Below are 23,614 nucleotides of genomic sequence, written 5' to 3' on the forward strand. Positions count from 1 at the left end.
AGGGTTTATGGCATTATTAAACGACTAATTCACTTTCATGAGTTTGAAATGTTAAGTATGTTAAATATAGATTTTTATTTCTATACAAACGCATCACTTTGCTTCAGAAGGCCTTTATCATACTCGTGAACCCTGTTCACTGCCATTATAAAGCTCGGCTGCGTCAGGATATTTATTAATATTTATCTGATTGTGTTCATCAGAAAGAAGAAAGTCCTATACACCCAGGAAACAGTAAAACAGTAATATTTGATCAATGTAATGTGTCCTTCATGATTAAAACATTTTTTTTTTTTTAAAGTACTGACCCCAAACTTTCGTACTAATGCATCCCTACCAATCAAACGGTCTATTCCTCGAGTTGTATCCCATTTTTGATTGTCCCACTCCTAAATGTTATTTAAAATAATGAACTGTGGTTGGTTCACAATTCAGCCAGATGCCAGTATCCTGTTTAAGTGGGTGCTTTTTGGCCCTTTTTGATCACATATTTCTGCTTTTATAAATCTACTACACTTTCTTTCTCACTCTGGAATTGTTTTCTTCTAAGTTCCAAGCCTGGGAATGTGAAAAGGGTCTTGCAATGTGGACCTATACTTCTTGAGAGTAAAGAAGACACGTAAAGCAAGGGAAGAGTGAGAGAAAAGGCTGTTCAGTCATTGTTTCTGAATGAGAGCTTGTGCACTTGAGATGAAGAGAGAATGACAGGAAAGTGTCCAGACAGAGACAGTCTCAGGTGAGAGGTCTGTGCCAATCATGAATATGAAGTCTGTGACATCTGCTTTTCCCTTGAGGGCCACCAAAATCAGCTGTCTGTTAACCCCTATCTGACACTTCCACACAGCTTTTTCTCTTTATCTTGAATTTTGGGAGAGGAAGTCGAGATAGAAATGTCAACGTTACTTGCTTTTGGTGGGAAACCACTGCCTCTATAGTCCAGAGACCGCAAAAGAGAATGAAAGAAACCGAGAGAAACAGACTAAGAGGAATAGTGAGACTCTGTGTGCATGTGTGTGTGTGTGTTAAAAAGAGAGAAAACACTGAATACCAGCATCTTGAAAGTTACAGTTTGAAAGAATTACTCCAAGAGTTTTGCTCACAAATCCAAAAGCCTCCCAGAAGCTCAGAGCTTCAAAATCCTGTTTTGCCTGTTTTCAGAGCATTCAGTCAGAGCCCGGCACTCGGATTATTAATTTGATGAATTGAAAGCGCTTTTATCTGTCTTGTGTAAGTGCTTTTAACAGGGCCATGAAATTGCTGCATGCCAATTGCAAGGCCAGAGTCTGTTGTATTAACACATCCCCATTTGTCATTTGGGACAGTTACCAGCATGTAAACAAAAGAGTATGCAGTGCTTATATCTTTTATGGCTCATCAATAGAGCTGCCGCCTAGCTATTTTCAGTAAAGCAAAAAAACCAAGTTGTCCTCCAGGATTTGATGGCCTACTGAACTGACGTCACATAACTTGTAGTGCAATTTATGCACAAACTGCATGAAGCAGAATAAGATGGCAGGACAGAAATGACCTGTTTTATATCTGGCTTATACGTGGCTTACATGCTCTATTGCAATACACTTTAAATACAACCAGAAATAAACAACAGTAAGTATTTTATTCTGTTATAGCGCAGATTAAAAAAAAAAAAAATTATATATATATATATATATATATATATATATATATATATATATATATATATACACACACAGTACAGTCCAAAAGTTTGGAACCACTAAGATTTTTAATGTTTTTAAAAGAAGTTTCGTCTGCTCACCAAGGCTAGATTTATTTAATTAAAAATACAGTAAAAAACAGTAATATTGTGAAATATTATTACAATTTAAAATAACTGTGTACTATTTAAATATATTTGACAAAGTAATTTATTCCTGTGATGCAAAGCTGAATTTTCAGCATCGTTACTCCAGTCTTCAGTGTCACATGATCCTTCAGAAATCATTCTAATATGCTGATTTGCTGCTCAATAAACATTTATGATTATTTTCAATGTTGAAAACAGTTGTGTACTTTTTTTTCAGGATTCCTTGATGAATAGAAAGTTCAAACGAACAGCATTTATCTGAAATACAAAGCTTCTGTAGCATTATACACTAAACGGTAGTTTGGGGTCAGTAAGAATTTTTATTTTTATTTTTTTTGAAAAGAAATTAAAGAAATGAATACTTTTATTCAGCAAGGATGCATTAAATCAATCAAAAGTGGCAGTAAAGACATTTATAATGTTACAAAAGATTAGATTTCAGATAAACACTGTTCTTTTGAACTTTCTATTCATCAAATAATCCTGAAAAAAAAATATTGTACACAAATATTTTGTACAATTGTACACATTAAATGTTTCTTGAGCAGCAGATCAGCATATTAGAATGATTTCTGAAGGATCATGTGACACTGAAGACTGGAGTAATGATGAGTTCGAAAATTTGCTGAAAATTTGACTATTTTTTTTGTGCAAAATACCTTGACTAACACTATATGTTGGTCTAAGGATAAAAAGATAAAAACATTTATGTTAAAACTGCTTTAATTGTCATTGGAGTAATCCAAGTTCAGTGGTTCAAGCTGAGTACACACCACAGGCATTCTCTTATGTCTGTGAAATGTGTCTGGGATGTTTCAAGTACTCTCTGTGCTCACATCTCACCTTTAATTGCTGGCCTTAATGTCAGGCAGCAAATCCCACCACACACAAATAAGCACACAAACACACACACAACATTCCTTTTCATCAACACTCACCCATCAGTGGCCTACCAATTAGAGTAGGCTAGAGTCTGAAGAAAGATCTAAAGGGTAGAAACATGATATGTCTCTTCATTCCTCTAAAACACATATACGCACACATACTCGCGTGTAAAAATTGCACCATGTTTAGCCTATTAAAACGCATTTCTCATTGCAGGAAAAGCACTGCTGGCTCAGTAGGTTTTCTGGATAATTGACTGGTGTGTGTGTGTGTGTATATATATGAACTCTCATAGCTTGTGTCCCTTTTTGGGGGGTGCAGGTTAGGTTGGTGGTTTAAAATATTACATCATTATTTGAACATTTTGCTCTCCTACTAAAAAGGAGACTGTTCGAGTTGCACTGTAACTGCGGTTTTCCTTAGAGAACTATTCTGGGTTGATTACAGGTTAAGATCAATTGACAGCATTTGTTAAAAAAAATCATTTTTAAATAAGTTGAATTATGTAATACTTTTATAAATATAGATTTTAAATAATTTAATAATTTACCATAAAAAAACACGTATACATATCACTAAAAAATATTGAGTGTTTTAACATTTACGGATTGGCCCCATTAACTTCCATTGTACGTGCCGCACTGTAACCCAGATTTTTGCTTTTCTGAAGAAAAAGAACTAATGAAAATTAAATTTTCTAGTAATCAACATTATTCCACAAGTGCCATCTTGTGCTAAATTCAGAAAATATTCCTTTAAGAACCAAACATTATGCAATTATCTGATGCTCGACAGAGAATAAAACCAAACCTCTGGTTTCCAATGTTAGGCTGTCATCGTTGACTTTTTTTCTCCCATGAGGCTTGACCGCTGTCAGTTTTTCCTCTAGATGTTTCTCAGCTGTTCAGGTCTAAATGTCACGCTCGCAAATGCTCAGTATAAAGGAGATTCATGCATCTGTTATGCCCGGGGTAATCAGTTCAACACAATGTGCGTTTGCAAGCTTGAATACATTATGGCTTTGAGTTAGTGGCCCAAAAGTCCATTCTGTCTCCCTGAAGTGTGTGTGTGTATGTTTATCTATTTACGTCAGTGTGGAATAACTAGCGTCGCGACATATAGAAGGCCGTTTCTAGCCTCGTTGCAATTCCTCCTGCTGGTGTTGATCAGAATCTGCCGCTTTGAGAAAGAAAGTGAGGGATGCTTCAGCTATGGATAGCGTGATGAAATGAAAAGGTGCATTCTACTATCTGATCCGCTCCCTTTATGAGACATCAATCATGACAGCACACATCTTGATTTCCCCAGCAGATATGAAACCGGCTTCTACACAGGCATCGACTAGTCTGGTCTCATTAGCTGCTTTTCCAAGCATCCAAATAAGTGTGTTAAGGCTTATTCACACCAAGAGGGAAATGAAAACACAAAACAAATCAGAAAATGTTAAACTATTCGCACTAAGAATGAAACACGTATTTGTTGTACAGGGTGCGTCTCCTCTCTGAATGTCATGGAGGGAACAGGGAATGCTAACGGATAGCTTTCTGCACGGATATCTCCAGGAAAAAAAAACGTTCTATCATTGAACAAATTTTCATCTCATGAATGAATACTAGGTTCTTATAAATCCATTATTCCATATAAAGTTTCTTGATTTAAAGTCACTGCAAATATTCCAATGCATTTTCATGGTGTACTCTTCTTAATCACTCAATTCATAGAAAACATTGATTGTTTCTATTGTCAACATAAAGTGAAGCTCATGATTAGCTGTCTGCTTCCTGTCTGTTGAAAAGACCAAAATAATATGTTTTGGTTTGGATGCTGATTCCCACCTGGCATCTTAGCTATTTTAACCAGTAAGACTTCATTGGTTAACTTCACAAGAAAGATTGTGCATGTTTTATCCAACACCAAATCAAGATAATAACGATAAAAAATTTGGTGTAAAAACAATTTTTAATCAGAAATCGCTAGTAATTAATTACAAAGAAATGGCAAGTAACACATTGAATTAAACATGGAATAGAAAGACTCAAATAGTATTTTCTTGTAAAATTTACTCCAGTAATCTTCCAAAAATCATTTTATTACAGTGTCCACACCACTGACGATAACATTCTGTTTAATATATGCGCAAGCTGTGTTTACATCTGCCATTTTAAATGCTTAAAGGATTAGTCCACTTTTAAATAAACTTTTCCTGATAATTTACTCACCCCCATGTCATCCAAGATGTTCATGTCTTTCTTTCTTCAGTCGAAAAGAAATTAAAGTTTTTGATGAAAACATTCTAGGATTTTTCTCCATATAGTGGACTTCAATGGGCACCAAACCGTTGAAGGTCAAAACTAGTTTCACTGCAGCTTCAAATTGTTCTACACGATCCCAGACGAGAAATAAGGGTCTTATCTAGAGAAACAATCACTCATTTTCTAAAAAAAATAAATTAAATTTTATACATTTTAACCAGAAATGCTCATCTTGAACTAGCTCTCTTCTTCTTCTCTATTAGAATTCCAGCAGTGTAGACACTGCTAAGCGTATTACTGCCCTCCACAGGTCAAAGTTTGAACTAATTGTTATCTACTATTGAACTAGCATATTGCATATAAATTTAGTTCAAAACTTTAGTTCAAAGATGAGCATTTCTGGTTAAAATGTATAAAATTAAAAAAATTTTTAGAAAATGAGTGATGGTTTCTCTAGATAAGTCTCTTATTTCGTCTGGGATCGTGTAGAACAGTTTGAAGCTGCACTGAAACTAATTTTGACCTTCAACTGTTTGGTGCCCATTGAAGTCCACTATATGGAAAAACATCCTGTTTCCATCAAAAACCTTAATTTCTTTTCGACTGAAGAAAGAAAGACATGAACATCTTGGATGACGTGGGGGTGAGTAAATTATCAGGAAAAGCTTATTTAAAAGTGGACTAATCCTTTAAGAAATTTAAAATCAGTTGGATTCTGATTGGCTTTCAACGTTTTTATCGTTCATCATCTGGAAAAGTTTGTTCTGAAAGTGATTCTAACAATATATTTTCTCGGTGTCATTATTTTTATACAGTAGTTGTAATGTGGACTGCCCTATTCTTACAGAACTAGAATGATTATTAAAACTTTTGCAGCTATAGTTGGCGTTTTATTTATTGTCCTTGATGTGATCGGCCCCTAAAATCAGCAGGGAAATTAATCTAAGCTGGTCTTTTCAGCATGGAACAGCATTGCAGTCTCGTTTCTCTTTTCTGGCTGGACAAATACAACCATGATTGGTGGTGTATACAAAAGTAACTTGATTTAATGTTTTAAAGGAAGGATTCCAGCAAGTTTTTTTGCCCCTTTTGCATTAATTTTTGCTGATTTGTCCAACAGCAAAAATGAATGGCGCTTGAGATAGCAACAGTCCAAAAGAAGTGGTCATCTGGCTCTAAATCAAATCAAGATGGTTTTTGGTGAAAAATATGTTTAGATAATGGTTGTGGGGAGCGTCTTCTCCCTGACTGCTCACCCTTTGGCTTGCTAAAGGGTTGAAGCATAGAACCCACCAATCACATGATTTCACACCTTGTTTCCATGACGATGCTCTGCTGCACTTTGCGGTGGGGTTTCCTGTTAAAATGATAAAGCGGAGGGGTCTGTCTTGCACACAACATGCAGGCGCATCACATTCTGGAACAAATGCCAGCAGGCAGTGAGGACAGACAGACAGACAGACAGACAGAGGCAGGCAGGTGTTTTCAAGTCCACTCTGCATCTTATTCTTTCATTTTGTATTACCCTTGAATGAATTTTGATTGACATGTTTGTGCAGACCTACTGAATCCACACAAGCAATGGAGGGGAAGTTGTACGATAGCCATCAGAGCTGTGTGTGCGCATGCACTGGTGTATGCACAGGGCTATTTTAACATCACCTCATGGCCTGTCACCTCCAATTGCAGGCCATGTCATGTTAAGAATATTCTAATGTACACACAACAACCGTGCACACATAAGCTGTGCTCTAAAACCTAGTGAGCAGCCTACATAGGCAGCTGTATTAGGCCAGTTTGTAACTCACATGGAATGCCATGAGAACAATGTGAAACAATCTACATTACAAATATCATGTCACATGGGTGGCTGGACTAACTATTGATCGAAATTGATTTTGAGTGAATTATATTTAGAAACAAAATTTATCTTGGTCTACCATCTTACACTAAATAATGTATTACTGATACTTAAAGGGATAGTTCACCTAAAAATAAAAATTTGTTATTAATTACTCACCCTCATGTCGTTCCAAACCTATAAGACTTTTGATCATCTTTGGAACACAAATGAAGATCTTTTTGATGAAATCTGAGAGCTTTCTGTCCATCCATAGACAGCTATGCAACTGACACTTTGATGCTTCAAAAAGTTCACAAAGAGATCGTAAAACTAATCCATATGAATTAAGTGGTTTAGTCCAAATTTTCAGAAGCTTTATATGATGAACAGATTTAATTTAGGCTTTTATTCACATGTAAACATTGATCAGCGAACATAAACAGAAGCTCAAACGAACCTAATTGACTCTTAAGAACAAAGTAAAGCTCAAAGGAAGCTTTTCAATCTGTTCATCATATAAAGCGATCCTGCCTCTTCATTTGGAATAAACCACTCAATTTATATGGTTTAGTTTTACGATCTCTTTAAGAACTTTTTGAAGCGTCAAAGCGGTAATTGCGTAGCTGTCTATGAAGGGACAGAAAGCCTCAGATTTCATCAAAACGATAATTTAATTTGGGAACTATCTAACTTTGTCTTCCATCTTGGATTATCTCAGAACATGTCAAAATACATTATTGGGTAAAATAATATGTTTTAATTACTAAATAGTTTTTTTTTGTATTGATACCTTTCAGTACTAAATTAAGTATATTCATAATCAACATTTACATAACTATTTAATAGCCACTCTAATTATGTTAGAATAGGAAATGCCACACATCAACTATTATTACATAGAGTGAAGATATTGTTGAAATTACTTTTCAGAGTATTTAAAGCGGCAGACAACATATCTGCAGTGCGAGCTTTTAAACAGAACATTATCATCCAGTGGTGTGGACACTAATATTGTATAATTGTTATTATAGTTAACAATCTTGGTATGAAAAGGCCTTTACACTAAACAATTTTTATTGATATTAGTATTGAAGGAAGTGTATTTATAAAATGTCTCACACTTCGTCCGCCATCTTGAATTTATCAGTTCATTATTGGGTAAAATAATACATCTTTATTACATTGCACTATTTTTATTGATACTTTTGAGTATTAAATGAAGAAGTATATTTATAATCAACAACATTTCTCCCACTTTGTCCACCAAGTTGGGTCACAGAGGTTTTAAAAAGCATAATGGCATTGCCTTCTCATTAAATCTGATGCTGCCTTAGAATTTTGCAGCAGGCAGCTTAATTAAGTTGCCTACCTTTTGTAACAGACTTCACTGTTTGTGATGCCCTAGAATGCTGTCTACATAAGGATCTGACAAGTTTTTGGAACCGCACAATAGTCTTGCAAGAAAATGGTTTTGCGTCTGCTGTCATACTCTCCGCACCAGATTCATGCTGCGGCCGCTCCTGGGAGACTGTCTTTCATTCCTCTGTGTGTCAGACTACATCATTGACAGATGGTCTTGACCGTCAGAATCTGTTCCTATCAGCCTGGCAGAGGAAGGGGGGACCAGTACAAACCCTTCACTCTCTTCATGCCCTTATCCACATGCACGTGCACATGCAGTGCACGATAATCTTCTCTTGCTAAACCTTCTTATTAGTTTCCTCTGTGCCTGACATGATTCACGCTGACCTGTCACCAGTGTTGCTGCTGATCAACTCCTGCATGTTTAACACAGTTATGGAGGAAGCTCATATGCCAATTGGGTTTTATTAACTGGCTTAGTCTCTCACGCCAACAATTTTGTTAGTTTGAGTTTGGGCAGGAGCTGAATTACTTAACCTAATTTCTTGACTTTTGTGCAGAACCGAAACATAACTCATCTTAGTCAGTTGTCATGTTCTTTGATGTTCTGCTCAAGGCTCTAAATAAATGACGAATTGTTATCAACTTCATTACCAGTCGGTACACTGTAAACCCGAATAAGTTGGGCTAACTCAAAAAATTTGAGGTAATCAGTTACATAAAATTTTTTTGAGTTATGATGTTCCCAATTTTAAAGCTGCAGTCCGCGATTTTTGGCCCTCTAGCGGTTAATAAACAGAACTGCATGCGTCTTGCGGAAGAACATTGTAGCCGTAGCTACTTTCTCAGTGTATGTCTATGGCGAGTCACGCAGTTACTGTGATACTCTGCAGCGAGTCCTACCAGTCCGGTCTGAAATAGTCCGAATATAAACACTTTGGTACCATAATGATTCAGGGTAAGACAAAAGCACAATTTGGAAAATGGATTCATGTTGTATATTCTCATTATATAATTTTTGTAAATTTTGAACACAAAAAAGTTGCAGACAGCAGCTTTAAGTAAGCAGAACTATCAAGTTTTGAGTTTGTAGTACTCATACATGTTAATTCCTCCTAACTTGAAATACTAAGTTAGCTAACTCATACATTTTTATAGCAATTAACATAAAATATTTAGTTAATTTAACTTTTTTAATTTGAGTTCTTGCCAATCAAATGAGTTATTTACTTCACTGTAAACCCTAAAAAATACAGAAAATGGCAACTTGCTAATTTGCTAACATGTTAACAGTAGCATGGCATAACACTTACTGTATAAGTACAGCAACTTAAAACATGTAACTTACCTGCTCTCAAACCAAGCCTTGTCACCATGATGGTAACTCTTCAAAAACCCACATTAACAGAAACTCTTCTAAATTAGCATGACGAAACATTAATCACTACTAAATCTCCCTTACAATTAATCTTGTGCAAAAAACATTATATAACACTTAATTTTAGCATTTACTCTCCCTTTCGCGTGCCATGGGCAAAGCATGCTGGGAAATAGAAATCCCAGTCCAGTTTCAGTTAAACTTAAGTTAGTCTAAATTAAAAGAAATGTGTTCATACAACTCAAAACAATGAAATAGTTAAGTTTACTTGAAATATGTCAGTGCTGTGAACTCAAAAGAAAAAGAAAGTTCTAAATACACATAGCAGTTAATTTAACTGAACTAATTTGTTCAATTTAAGTTTGTCCTACTCAAACCAATCAAGTATTTTGAGCGTTTGGGTTTACAGTGTACTGAAATTTTAAAAATGCGACTCTTTGAACGCTGTTGAGCAGATTCGTAAACACCTCTGATTGGCCATTGTGTTCACGAGCTCATCGGATATGTCTGTGATTGGCTACAATGATCAACGCACGGGAGTGTTTGAATTTGAAAGTGTTTTGAAAGCAGGTCCGCGATAGACGCCTGCTTTCAAACGTTCCCGTGTGTATCTGTGTAAGCACTAGGTGAAGAGCGTTAGGATGACTATTTACAACGTTATTGAAGCCAATCACATATCCGATGAGCACAAGAACACAATGGCCAATCAAGGTGTTTACGAATCCGCTCAACAGTGCTCAAAGTGTCACATTTTTAAAATTTCAACTCTAGTAGAGACAACTCTAGTAGAGCTCATACGGAATCAGTTCTGAACAAAGGAGGGCTGAGCAGAAATGGCAGGGGTCTTGAAAATACCTCAAAGTGCTTGACTAAAGGATTTGAAACAGGTCCAAGAGTTAAGCAGCAATCACAATAAGAGTCATCCACTTTTAATGCATTAGTCACTTTGTTTGATTTTCATTCAGCAAGCAGTACTGCTTTATGGGATTCAGATAAAGCCATTATGTTCCCAGTAAAGTGAAATGGATTGATTGATTACAAGGTATTAGGCAGCATTTCTCCTCTATAAGCAACGACCTCCAGACATTCAACCGGGTTATAAAATCAGACTCACTCTTAAACTCATAAAATAGCATAGATTCATTCTTTTTTATGCATTCTTGTTGCTGTGCCACGGTGGAATAGTTTGTCCGAGCAGGGAAAATATTATAGAAATTACACTTGAGGTCAGGAATTATCAACATTTATCCAAATCAATATTACAATTACCATTGCCAGTTTCAGTAAAATTCCTCTACCAAACAAACCAATGTGCGAGATTTGAAGTGAATACATAAAGAGAATGTGTTCGCAAAGAAGGCGTGTAGCAATGCTGCAGAAACTTTTAACAATTAATGGGCTGTAGTGGAGACGGGCATAGAGAAGAGAGGGAGGCGGCAGACTGCAGAGGACGATTGTTTGTTTTGGGGATAATGATTCAGGTTGGGGGCAGGGCTTTATGGGGCAGGTCAATTTTTGCCGGAAAAGGCGATTGAATACCTGAAGTTGTATCAGAATAAAGAGCAGAAGCACTTTGTTTGATAGAGAGAACAATGTGTGCAGGACAGGCTGGACGCTGCTTGTGACGAATGACGCGAGTGCGCATGTGTGTTACCGTGGGCGCGCTCACACGCAGACGACTTGCTCTCAAGGGAACAGCTTCATAGTAACCAGCCTTATTTCCAGGCCAGACTGGAATCAGAGGGCCGATCAGGATCTTACAGCACCACGCAGTGAAACGCACACCCAGCTGCGAAATCACAACTAACGATCACACTAATGAATCTTACCGACATTGAAATGCATTCGTTTCCTCCTGCTATAAATGACGTGCACATCTATTTATGTATGAATGCATAATTTATGCATGGCCTGTCATATTCAGCCTTTCTGATGGAGGCGTGGGAGGGGGCGATGGCACATTAACGCATGTAGAAGTGGGAGGGAATCAGCGTTCAGAGGAGGGAGCATGATGGTAAAGCGAGCGCGAGAACGCTCGCGTCGGGGAGAGAGAAGCAGCAAACACATGAAGACGGAGCGAGGGTGATGCACATCGAAACAAGGAGGGGGAGGGCAAAAAAGAAGAAGGAGAGAGAGAGGGAGAGGGAGAGGGATAGAAAAAAGAGAAGCTCAAAAGACAGGAGAATCAAGGACTGGCTCTAGATGCAGGATCCTTCGGCAGCAACATCGCGAGGGGCAGGGACGCTGGAAGATGGTTTCAGTAAGAGGGGAACTGACCGTTGCCTATAATTTAATGTTCAGTATCTTGGACTCCTTCTCCATGGGTAATAGCTTAGCACCTGTCTGGGCATAAGCCCCTCTCTGTTTCTCTTCCTGTGTCTCGTTCGTTCTCTTTATCTTTCGCTCTCCTCTTTTTCTGTCTTCATGTCTCACGCAGTGTCTGGTAGGTTTAAAGGGATTTTTCTCCCTGAAATGAAATTTCTGGCATCACGTCATTCCGAATCTTGCGTAGACCATAAAAGGAAATATTTCGCAGAATGTCCCGGCTGCTTTTTTCCTGTACAGTGAAAGTGAATCGTGCCCATTCACTTTCATTATATGGAAAATGGCAGCTGGGACATTCTGTTAAATATCTTCTTTTGTGTTTTACGCAAGAAAGACCGAACTGTTCCTTTAAGTTCATGGGGTCTGCTTAGCATTTAATCAGGGTAATGGGGGTCGGTCCTCTGATGCGGATAGTCCGTGCTGCCCTCTTTATGTGCTGTCGGAGTAAAGGAACGAGAGAAGAAACGGAAAGAGAGACGGGGCTGCTGCCGCTCCACGCGCCCTGATTGGAGTCATCCATCTGTCTTGGGATTGCTTTCAGATCTGTGCCTGTGGGGAAGGTGAAATCTTTGTGCACACACAATTAATATTTCTGTCTCTTTCGCTTTTTGTAGGGGTGGCACCTGCGAAGAAGAGCCCCAAACTGGTGAGTACAGATGTTTTATTCTCAGTCTGTTCTTTTCTCTTCACAACCATTTTTATGTTAATCTTCTCCACGTTGTTTCTGATTGCTTTGCTCATTGACCGTGGCATTGGTCTAGTGTTCAAAAGAGGTTTTACAATGTCACTGCTATGGCAGAGAGAATCTGATATGCACTTCAATGCAAACACGAAACCATGTGGTCAATGTTGGGAGGGTGGTGTTCACCCCTGGGAGGAGGGCTGAATTTATTGGTCACATGGGCATCCTGTAATAGCTCTCTAATGATTTACCGAAAACAACGAAACCAGCAGGTTTCCATCCTTGGAGCTTCAGGGATAGAATAGCAAAAAAAAAAAAAAAAAGTGTTTTTATTTTTAATCATTTGTGTTCTACCAGCCTGTTGATGATAGATGGAGGGTTTGAGCTCATTGAGTCTCTGGACAGTAGAAACAATAATCAGTGTTCTTCTGTTAAAATGGCAGCCTTGTTTTTTTTTCTTTCTACTTTGTTGAAATGGAGTCCATGCTTGTATGACTCCTCAATGCCAGACGACGTCTCTCAATTCTCAAATGGCCTCTGTTTTATTTGGATGGATTTATTAGCTACTTATTGAGTTGTGGTTTGATTTTTATTGCTGAATTTCTGGATGTCTGCTGTACAGATTCATAGGTTGTGCTGGGATGCAAAAGGAAGCAGAGGTGTGTGCGTGGGTTTAAAAAAGAACCTCAGATGACTTAGTGGAGGAGAGAACATTAAAAATTTCATAACCCAACCTCTCTGGAGGCATTAGTTAAATTGTGATTTATTACTTGGAATAAATATTAAATTTAAATTAATTTAAATTTTAAAACATGAATTGAAAATATTAAATTGTTTATATAATAATTATTATATATAATGGGCTGAAAATGCTTCTTTTTTTGCATTTTTATAATATCTTTTTTTGTTTGTAAATTATTAAAGTGCAAATTTTACAAATTAAATTGTCAACATATCACTTTAAAGGGTTAGTTCACCCAAAAATGAAAATTATGTCATTTATTACTCACCCTCATGTCATTCCACACCCATAAGACCTTCGTTCATCTTCAGAACACAAATTAAGATATTTTTGATGAAATCCGATGGCTCAGTGAGGCCTGCATTGCCAGCAAGATAATTTACTCTTTCAGATGCCCAGAAAGGTACTAAAGACATATTTAAAACAGTTCATGTGACTCAACCTTAATGTTACAAAAAAAAAAAAAAATAACGACTTTATTCAACAATATCTAGCGATGGGCGATTTCAAAACACCGCTTCATGAAGCTTCGAAGCTTTCCGAATCTTTTGTTTCGAATCAGTGATTCGGAGCGTGTATCAAACTGCCAAAGTCACGCCCCCCAGTGGTGAACCATTGAAATTTCGAAACACTTATGATGTAATGAAGCCTCGTTTACTGAAATCACGTGACTTTGGCAGTTTGATACACGCTGATTCGAAAAAAAAAAGATTTGTAAAGCTTCAAATCTTCATGAAGCAGTGTGTTTTGAAATCGCCATTATTTTGTTTTTTTGGCGCACAAAAAGTATTCTTGTCACTTCATAACATTAAGGTTGAACCACTGTAGTCACATGAACTGTTTTAAATATGTCTTTAGTAGCTTTCTGGGCATCTGAAAGCGTTAATTATCTTGCTGGTAATGGAAGCCTCACCGAGCCATCGGATTTCATCAAAAAGTCTTACGGGTGTGGAACGACATGAGAGTGAGTAATTAATGAATTAATTTTCATTTTGGGTTGAACTAACCCTTTAATGACAGCAGCACTCAAGCTGTAACTTTGGGTAAGAACTGATGATCATGTTATCCAGCTTAATTTGAGAATAGCATATTTAAACATCTGACCATCTGTACAAAGGAGTCACATGATCAGACACTGTAATTTGCTTATTTGATTAGTGACCTAGTAATAGTGCAGAATCTGACATATTTCTTTTCTAAGTTCTGAAATATGGTTTATTTCCAGGTAATATAATATAATATAATATATGTGATAACTGAAGCTTAAATACTGAGTTGAGTTGCTTGTTGAGAAGTGTTTGTTGAGAGGTTAAGGTTGAATGATGGTTGAGGCAGAATATTAAAATAGCAGTTGAATGTATTGATATAATCCTTGGCTTGAATGAATCCTGACGGAATGGTAAAGAGAGTTGTGCGTCATTCTGTCCTTCAACTCATTCATTCAAATTTCTTTCTTTGTTTCTTTTTTTTTTTTTTTTACTTGCCTACCCCACATGTATTCAATTCCTGCACTCCATCTTAAAGACACCACGGAGATAGTGGTGCTTTTTTCTTCTCTATTCAAGTTTCCTCTCTTTTTTTCTTCCCCCCACACAGCAACAGTTGGAGCGCAAGGACAGTCAGGGCAGCTCCCAGCACAGCGTGTCCAGTCAGCGCAGCATCCACACCGACTCTCCCCTCCACGCCTCCCAGGCCTTGCTCAACGAGTCGGCTGCCCCACCTCCCCCCTCCCAGCCCCTGCCAAGCCTGCCCCAGGACCCTCCAGTAGACGGAACTCTCCAGAAGAAACCAGATCCCTTTAAAATCTGGGCCCAGTCCAGGAGCATGTATGAAAGTAGGCGTAAGTAATATGGGATTCTGGTGGCGGGTGCATTGGCAGCGGATCGTTGGGTCTCTTCTTTATATTTGGGTTGGTATTGGGATATCAGGTTTGGTTAGTTGGTTGGGGCTGTATTTCTTGTTTGGTTGTTCTGTTTTGCCATTAAGCTAAATATTAACATTTTGGGGACTGAAAATCTTTGCTGGTGAAAAAATGATCTAACCTTTGTGTAAACAAAAATAATTAATTGTTGGATTGGTTTAAAATCAAGGCAGCTGTCATTATATTTTAATGTAACAGAGTATGTAATGATCTATACATCATCAAAATTCACTTTTTCATCCAGACTTATTATTCAGTTTCTCAATATTAAGTGTATTAAGTAGTAATTTTGTGTATTTCAAATGTGACGAGGCCGCTAAAAAGTCCATTTACATCAAACGTTCTTTTGAACACGGCTGTAGTCTTTCAGTATTCAAATAGCTGTCCAAACCTAATGTAAACCATTAGCCGTCAGTTTGAATCGCCTGTGTGTGTTGTGATCAGAGAGCTGTGTTCGGATGAACCTGTCATCTGTACTTCCAAAGCTTTCATTAGCTTTTCCCATTCCTCCTTTCCTTCACTTTGCTTTCGCCTACTCGCTCACCGCCAGCGAGAAGCCAACATGAACGGCGAGGCACTTCTGACCAATTACACTCCTCCCTGCCATCAGTGCGTTCACACGCTCCAGCGCGCTCCAGAACACATCTTTTGACAAATGTGCATATAATTGGTAGTGGTGGAAGACAGTGAATCCAATACTACTTTCATGTGTGCCAGAGCAGAGGGGCTAATTAACAGGAATATCTTTCAGCGGATGTTAAGAGGCTGTAGAATGGAGCGCTCCAATGTTTGGGTTGGAAAATGTTGCTAACTCGGAATGTCTTCATTGTCTCTGTTTTTGTTAGGGTCTCTCATTAGTAAGTACCTTAAGGAGGAGGATGTAGGGACTATAGGAATGGGAATCATGCAGAATTTAACAGTTCCGCTTCTGATGCATCTTAATTATTCTGGTCCTTAATAACTATTCGAACTACTATTCCTTGGATTTTTTACTTATGGATTTTTTTAATTCCATATTTAAAAGATATAAGTTCAATAATCAAGTTAAAGTGTTAGTTCACCCAAAAATGAAAATTAATTACTCACCCTCATCCTTCGTTCATCTTTGGAACACAAATTAAGATATTTTTGATAAAATCCAATGGTTCAGTGAGGCCTGCATTGCCAGCAAGATCATTTTTTTTTTTTTCAATGCCCAGAAAGCTACTAAAGACATATTTAAAACAGTTCATGTGACTACAGTGGTTCAACTTTAATGTTATAAAGCGACGAGAATACTTATTGTGTGCCAAAAAAACAAAATAAGACTTTATTCAACAATATCTAGTGAAGGGCGATTTCAAAACACTGCTTCATGAAGCTTCGAAGCTTTACGAATCATTTGTTTCGAATCAGTGGTTCGGATCGCATATCAAACTGGCCAAAGTAACGTGAACTTGAAATTTTAAAACACTTATGACATAACGAAGCCCCGTTTACTGAAATCACACGACTTTGGCGCCCCGAACCACTGATTCGAAACAAAATATTCGTAAAGCTTCGATGCTTCATGAAGCAGTGTTTTGAAATCACCCTTTACTAGATATTGTTGAATAAAGTCGTTATTTTGTTTTTTTGGCACACAAAAAGTATTCTCGTCACTTCATAACATTAAGGTTGAACCTCTGTAGTCACATCAACTGTTTTAAAAATAACTTCAGTACCTTTCTGGGCATTTGAAAGTGTAAATTAACTTGCTTTCAATGCAGGTCTCACTGAGCCATCGGATTTCATCAATAATATCTAAATTTGTGTTCCAAAGATGAACGGGTGTAGAACGACATGACACCCTCATTATTAATTAATGACAGAATTTTCATTTTTGGGTAAACTAACCCTTTAAAACAATTCTTGCAAACATGTGCTTATAAACGTTTTAATGATTCACTAAAGAGAATCGACTCTTTAGAGTCATTCATTTTGAAATTCGTCTACACTGGTTGCACCATATGTTTTCAATTCTCTAAAAAGGACCAACTCATTGAAATAATTCATTTGGGAGTTAGATTACACTTGTTGGACTGTATGTTTTTGATTCACTAAAAAGAACCAAATGATCATTTGTTTGAGAATCGGGGTTCACTGGTTGAAGTGTATGTTTTTGAGTCACCCAACAGAACCGGCTAATGGGAGTCCATTCCACAATCAGACTGTGGCAGTCCTTGAATGGATTGAGAGATAAATCATTGACGTCTGATTGGCATTTTAGGACCAGCTTGAGAACATTCAGTCCAGTAAACACAGTGAACAGCTGCATTGAGAGGCTTTAACACAAATGAATGAAAGTTGAAGGTCTATCCTTGCCATAATGCACAATTTGCAGAGTCTGCCACAACCGTCCTTGCTTCTTAATGGAGATCGAACGGTGTGGGAAAATTGCCCATGCAGCAGCCATTTTGAATGGCTCTGGAGCCATTCTACTTCCTGTCTCTGTTACAGTAAATTGCTGTACATCTGGTTAGACTGGAGACGGAGGTCCTTGTCTCTGGCAGCTGCTCCACACGTCCAACTGCATTTCAATAGCTTTGCAGCAGAATCACAATTTCAGAGCATTTGTTGTTAGCTTACGTTCATTCTTAAAGGTAAGCACGTTTAAAAAAAGATCTCCGGTAAAAGCCCGCATCAGAAATACCCGCCTAGAGCCACGGTTTCCAGCTCTCTCTTACTTAGCAGGCATAAGCGTCCCCCGACAGAACATCATGTGATGCATTGGAGAGCTACAGGGTCAATAATGTAAAACCTGACAGATTGCTGATGTCTGCAGGACTTCAAGTCTAAAAGAGGGGGAAGCTCTGCTGTTGCTTGTCCTGACTGATTTGACATGGAAGTGCTGTGGTTGAGATGGTACTCAGGCGGTGGTGTAAGCTCAAGGGCACGGCTGCCTCAAAAGAACCTCTGGATTTTCTCTTCTGCTTCACTTGATCTGTAATCTAGATTTAAGCACATGTGTCAGTGCGTATCATTTTCTCAGATGGAAATACCCCTTAATCGGATTGTGCTTTGTGAATTCATTAGAGCAGAGTAGCCATTATATTACATCTTCGTTGGTGTGAACCAATTAGAAAAAATCCAGATGTTTGAGAACTAGAGATGCAATCATCATGAAAGTGACATTGTTCGCTTTTCCTTGAACCAGCAGCCGTTCTTGAAAGAGGCAGGGTCGGGTTATAAATCAAAGCTTGTGCGTCATTCTGCAGGTGAATTGATCTCAAGCTATTTTCCTTCCTTTTCAGTACCTGATTACCAGGAGCAGGATATTTTCCTGTGGAGAAAAGATACCGGCTTTGGATTCAGGATCCTGGGAGGCAATGAACCTGGCGAGCCGGTGAGTTCAAAGCAATGAGTGCAGGCCTCATTTGTGCAATTCTGCGAGTATTATGTTCATCGTTTATTGATATTTATTATAGTTATTTATTCGCTTAATTAGTTTAATCTGTGGTGGTTATGAGTAGATGACATGCAATTATTTCCTGTTGTTTGATGTTGTAGTCCATCTAAAACAATTTTAAATAGAACTTGGCTAAACATTTTATAATTATTATGCATGCAGCTGTCATACTGCCAACATGGAATATTTATTTTTTAACACAAAAACACATTTGTCTCACCGCAGGACCATTTAAAATGAAACGATGAAGGCAAACAGTTTTAAAATTGGTGAAAATCTGTTTATTTTTTTTACATTTTTAATAGTTTTAGCTTTAGTTAGCAACACTGGTTAACACATTAATATGCTTTTCAATACTATTTGATAAAAATGCAACAACATTAAAGGGTTAGTTCACCCAAAAATGAAAATTATGTCATTAATGACTCACCCTCATGTCGTTCCAAACCCGTAAGACCTCCTTTCATCTTCGGAACAAAGTTTAAGATATTTTAGATTTAGTCCGAGAGCTTTCTGTCCATCCATTGAAAATGTATGTGCAGTATACTGTCCATGTCCATAAAGGTAATAAAAACATCATCAAAGTAGTCCATGTGACATCAGTGGGTTACGTTAGTTAGAAGTTTTTGAAGCATCTAAAATACATTTTGGTCCAAAAATAACAAAACTACGACTTTATTCAGCATTGTATTCTCTTCCGGGTCTGTTGTTCGTCCGGGTCTGTTGTAAAAGAACACATCATCCGGGTTCACGACTCGGGTTTTTTTTTTTTTTTTTTTTTTTTCTGTCTTTTTTTTTTTTTTTTTTTTTTTTTTTAATAAATTTTATTGAACAGAAAAAACACATTCCGTACAGTTACAACAATCCAGAAATTTCAAATGCTAGGGGGATATACAAAAAAAATTATAGGAATACATTAAAAAGTGTACATGCTTGCAAAATTCTAATAGCTTTTTGTTTCTTTGAGGGCAATATAGATTCAATATAATATTTCACTTCATTTTTAAATGCTATAAAACATGGTTTTTTACCTGAAAATTTACATTTATGGATATGAAATTTGGCCATTAAAATAAAAAAATTAATAAAATAAGTGCAAGTCTGTTTATCTTTGGAGTTTACAATAATGCCTAAAAGAACATCTTTCCACTGTAAAATAAAATTTCCATCAACATTTCCAACAATAAAGTCAAGTACATTTTGCCAAAAAAAAGATACATAAGGGCAGTGCCAAAATAAATGAACAGCTGTCTCCGGCTTCTGCTTGCAAAAACTACAGCTTACATCTATATCTTTTTTAAACTTAATTAAATAATGTTTAGCAGGGTATATTTTGTGGAGAAGCTTAAAAGACACTTCTTTAACCTTGTTTGTTAAGAGATACCGGTTAGGCAGAAGCCAGACTTTTTTCCAATCAACATCACTCACAAACTGATTCCAATATAGAATTACATTTGGTTTCGACACAACATCCTTCTGGAAAAGAGCTCTTATTGATCTATTATAATTATTACAAGAGAAACATATTTTACCTACAGGGGAATGATTTGGTGAGAGGCATGGAAGTTGCTGATAATTAACTCTTTTTTGTTGTTTATACAACATGCATATTCTAGAAGAAACTGCACCAAAAACAGTTGAAAAATCCTTTGGTGTTATGGGAATATTCGTTTTTTTTAAGAATTCCTCATATGTAAAAAGAAGACCCTCTGAGTTAAATAGCTGATCTACTAAAACAATATTATTGTGAAACCAATTTTCGAAGAAAATAGATTTTTGTTTATATAAGATGTCCTTATTATTCCAAATAATGTAATGGTGCGGTGAGAAGTTGTGTTTGAAAATCAGATTCCATGCAAGAAAAGCTTGACGATGAAATGCAGAGAGCTTCACTGGTATTTTGTTAATATCAAAGTTACAAACAAGAAAGAAATGTATACCGCCTAGGCTGGATAAAATATGAAAGGGAATTACATTCCAAATAGAAGTTGGATATTTAACAAAATGTCTAATCCAATTGAATTTAAATGTATTGTTTAGTGTAGTAAAGTCTAGGAAGTTGAGGCCACCATTCTCATAAGAGTTCATTAAAATATTTTTCCTTATATAATGTATTCTATTTCTCCAAACAAAATTAAACAGCATCTTATCAATCTCCTTTGATATTTTATTATCAACATGAAGAGCCATAGCTGTATAAGTTAGCCGAGATATACCTTCTGCTTTGGAGATCAAAACTCTTCCTCTTAACGATAAATCCCTTGAAAGCCATTGATTTAACTTCTTTTGAGTGTTTTGAATAATAGGATTAAAATTAGAAAAACTTCTATTCTGTTCATTCTTACTTACTATAATTCCTAGGTATTTGACTTCCGTTTTGACTGGAATGTTACAATAAGATGCCACAGAACATTCTTTAACTGCCATAAGTTCGCACTTCTTTACATTTAAATAGACACCAGATGCTTTAGAAAACTCTTCTATAACATTAATTGCGATAGGGATTTGGTTTTCATTTTGGAGAAAAAGGGTGGTATCATCTGCTAACTGCGTTATAACCAATTCTCTATTCATAATAGACATACCTTTAATCGCACTGGCTTTAACATGATTTGTAAGGAGTTGGCTTATTATCAAAAATAAATATGGAGAAGCAGGGCAACCCTGTCTAATCCCTCTAGACAAATGAAATCTACTAGAAGTGCCACCCAACAACTTAATTGAACTGTTGCAATTCTTATAAAGGGTTTTAATTGCGTTAGTAAAGAAATTTCCAAAACCAAATTTTACAAGTGACTCAAAAATAAACTGATGCTCTACAGAGTCAAAAGCCTTACAGAAATCAAGAAAAAGAATAAATCCATTGTCTACATTAAATTCTGGATAATCCAAAATATCTAATACTAATCTTATATTGTTTGTAATATGCCTGTTCCTCATGAATCCAGATTGTGTTTCTTCTATAATTGAATCTAACACAGATTTGAGTCTTTTAGCAAAAATTAGGGCAAATACTTTATAATCATTATTGAGTAAACTAATTGGACGCCAATTATCAAGAAGAAATAAGTCTTTTTTTGGTTTGGGAATTAGTGTGATTAATCCTTGAGTTAAGGTGGGAGGAAGGCACTGATTAATAATACTTTCATTAAACATTTTGAGTAAAAGAGGGGCCAAATCGTCAGCAAATAGCTTATAAAATTCTCCGGTCAAACCGTCCGTACCTGGCGATTTATTATTTTTCAGATGATTAATCGCCTTGATCACTTCCTCAGCAGAAATAGGCATATCACAAAGTTCACTTTCGTTTTTGTCAATAGTTTTCACCTCTATAGAACTCAAAAAAGCATCAGAAATAGTTGGGGAGTAATTAGAGGTATATATTTTCTTATAAAATTCACAGCAATAACTAGAGATTAGTTTATGGTCCTTTGTTACAACCCCATTCACATTTAATTTACTAATGTTACTATTAATATGGTGCCTCTCTAAATTAAAGAAGTATTGTGAATTTTGCTCGCCTTCTTCAAGCCAACGTCTCCTTGATCGAACAAATGCACCTTCAGCTTTCCTTCTATAGAATTCATCTAGTTTAATTTGTAGATCTGATAATAATATTTTTTCTTCATCTAATAAACTGTCTGGACACTTATTTGCTAATTTTGTAATTTCAACAATAATGTTAGTTTCTTCAGCTCTTTTGTATTTGGCTAAACGGCTTCCAAATTTTCTTAAATATTTTGTGACCTCAAATTTCAGAAGTTCCCAATTTGAACAAAAAGAATTCTCCTTGTTGGCTTTACCCCAAAATTGGCTTATCAATCTAGAAATCTCTTGTTTTACCTCATCATACATCAACAATGAATTGTTGAGTTTCCAGTATGATCCATTATTGAAACAATTTCGTATTAGATAACTTAATATTAATACTTATAGCTTTATGGTCTGTTAATGGAGTAGAAGTAATATCAACTACCACATCATCTTTATTGAAGTTCTCAGACATTAACCAAAAGTCTATTCTGGATTGACTGGACCCTGTTTTATTGCTCCAGGTAAATGAATTATTATGTGGAAATTTGGCTCTCCAAATATCTATGAGATTGAATTTATCCATGAAGTTTCTGAGACTATTGTTATTTATGTTTGGTCGACCTGGTGGCCATTTATCAATTGAACCATCCAATACAATATTAAAATCTCCTCCAAGTAATACAGTGGCATTTGGATATTTATTTAACCAAACAATAAAAATATTTTCTATGGATTCAAAAAGATTATTATTATCCAGATTGTGATTATATCCATATAAATTCCCCAAGATTAATATATTATCAACATATTTAATTACTTGGCAAATAAAATGCCCTGCAGGATCACATTGTGTATGTAAAACCTCTCCATTAAATCTATTCTTTAAGGTAATAACTCCAGCCGAGTGTTCAGACCCGTGAGAAAACCACACCAAATTACCCCATTGTGACGTCCAAAATTTACTCTCCTCTTTAGTAGAGTGAGCTTCTTGTACAAAACAAAAATCTGCCCTAAATTGTTTAGCAAAAAGAAAAAGAGCTTTCCTTTTAACGTTATTTCTTAACCCCCTAGCATTAAACGAAACAAGTGATAGAAATGACAAAGTAGTTAAAGAATATTAAACAAATGAAACGTCTGATCAGTGTATAAACGCTGAAATCAAAGTAGTATCAAGATCAGCACCTTTAACATCACTAAATAAACATAAGGAAAGTAATCTTTAAACACAAGATTACCAACGGTGGCTGACGAAACGTAACATGTCTCATTAAACTTCCATATTATGAAAAAACTAAACAAACAGAATTTAAATACTGTGAAACATTCCAAAGGGCAGGTCACACCCTTTCAAACCGAAGTTGCGACTCGAACTTGAGTGTAAACATAACCGTAGTTATTGGAGTTTATAGCAGCAATGGAAACATAGAAATTAACATTT

At 36.4% G+C, this 23,614-nt stretch overlaps 1 protein-coding gene across 1 annotated transcript in view; it reads left to right on the plus strand.

Moving 5' to 3' along the window:
* The window catches only part of magi1b (membrane associated guanylate kinase, WW and PDZ domain containing 1b), a 1,153,738-nt gene that overhangs the window by 130,850 nt on the left and 999,274 nt on the right, over nt 1–23,614 (plus strand). The window contains 3 exon segments of the mRNA XM_048172252.1: nt 12,485–12,516; nt 14,891–15,134; nt 18,488–18,579. Coding sequence (XP_048028209.1) covers nt 12,485–12,516; nt 14,891–15,134; nt 18,488–18,579 — 368 coding nt within the window.

The sequence above is a fragment of the Megalobrama amblycephala genome, linkage group LG21 (assembly GCF_018812025.1).
Source record: "Megalobrama amblycephala isolate DHTTF-2021 linkage group LG21, ASM1881202v1, whole genome shotgun sequence".
In the NCBI taxonomy this organism is placed as follows: Eukaryota; Metazoa; Chordata; class Actinopteri; order Cypriniformes; family Xenocyprididae; genus Megalobrama; species Megalobrama amblycephala.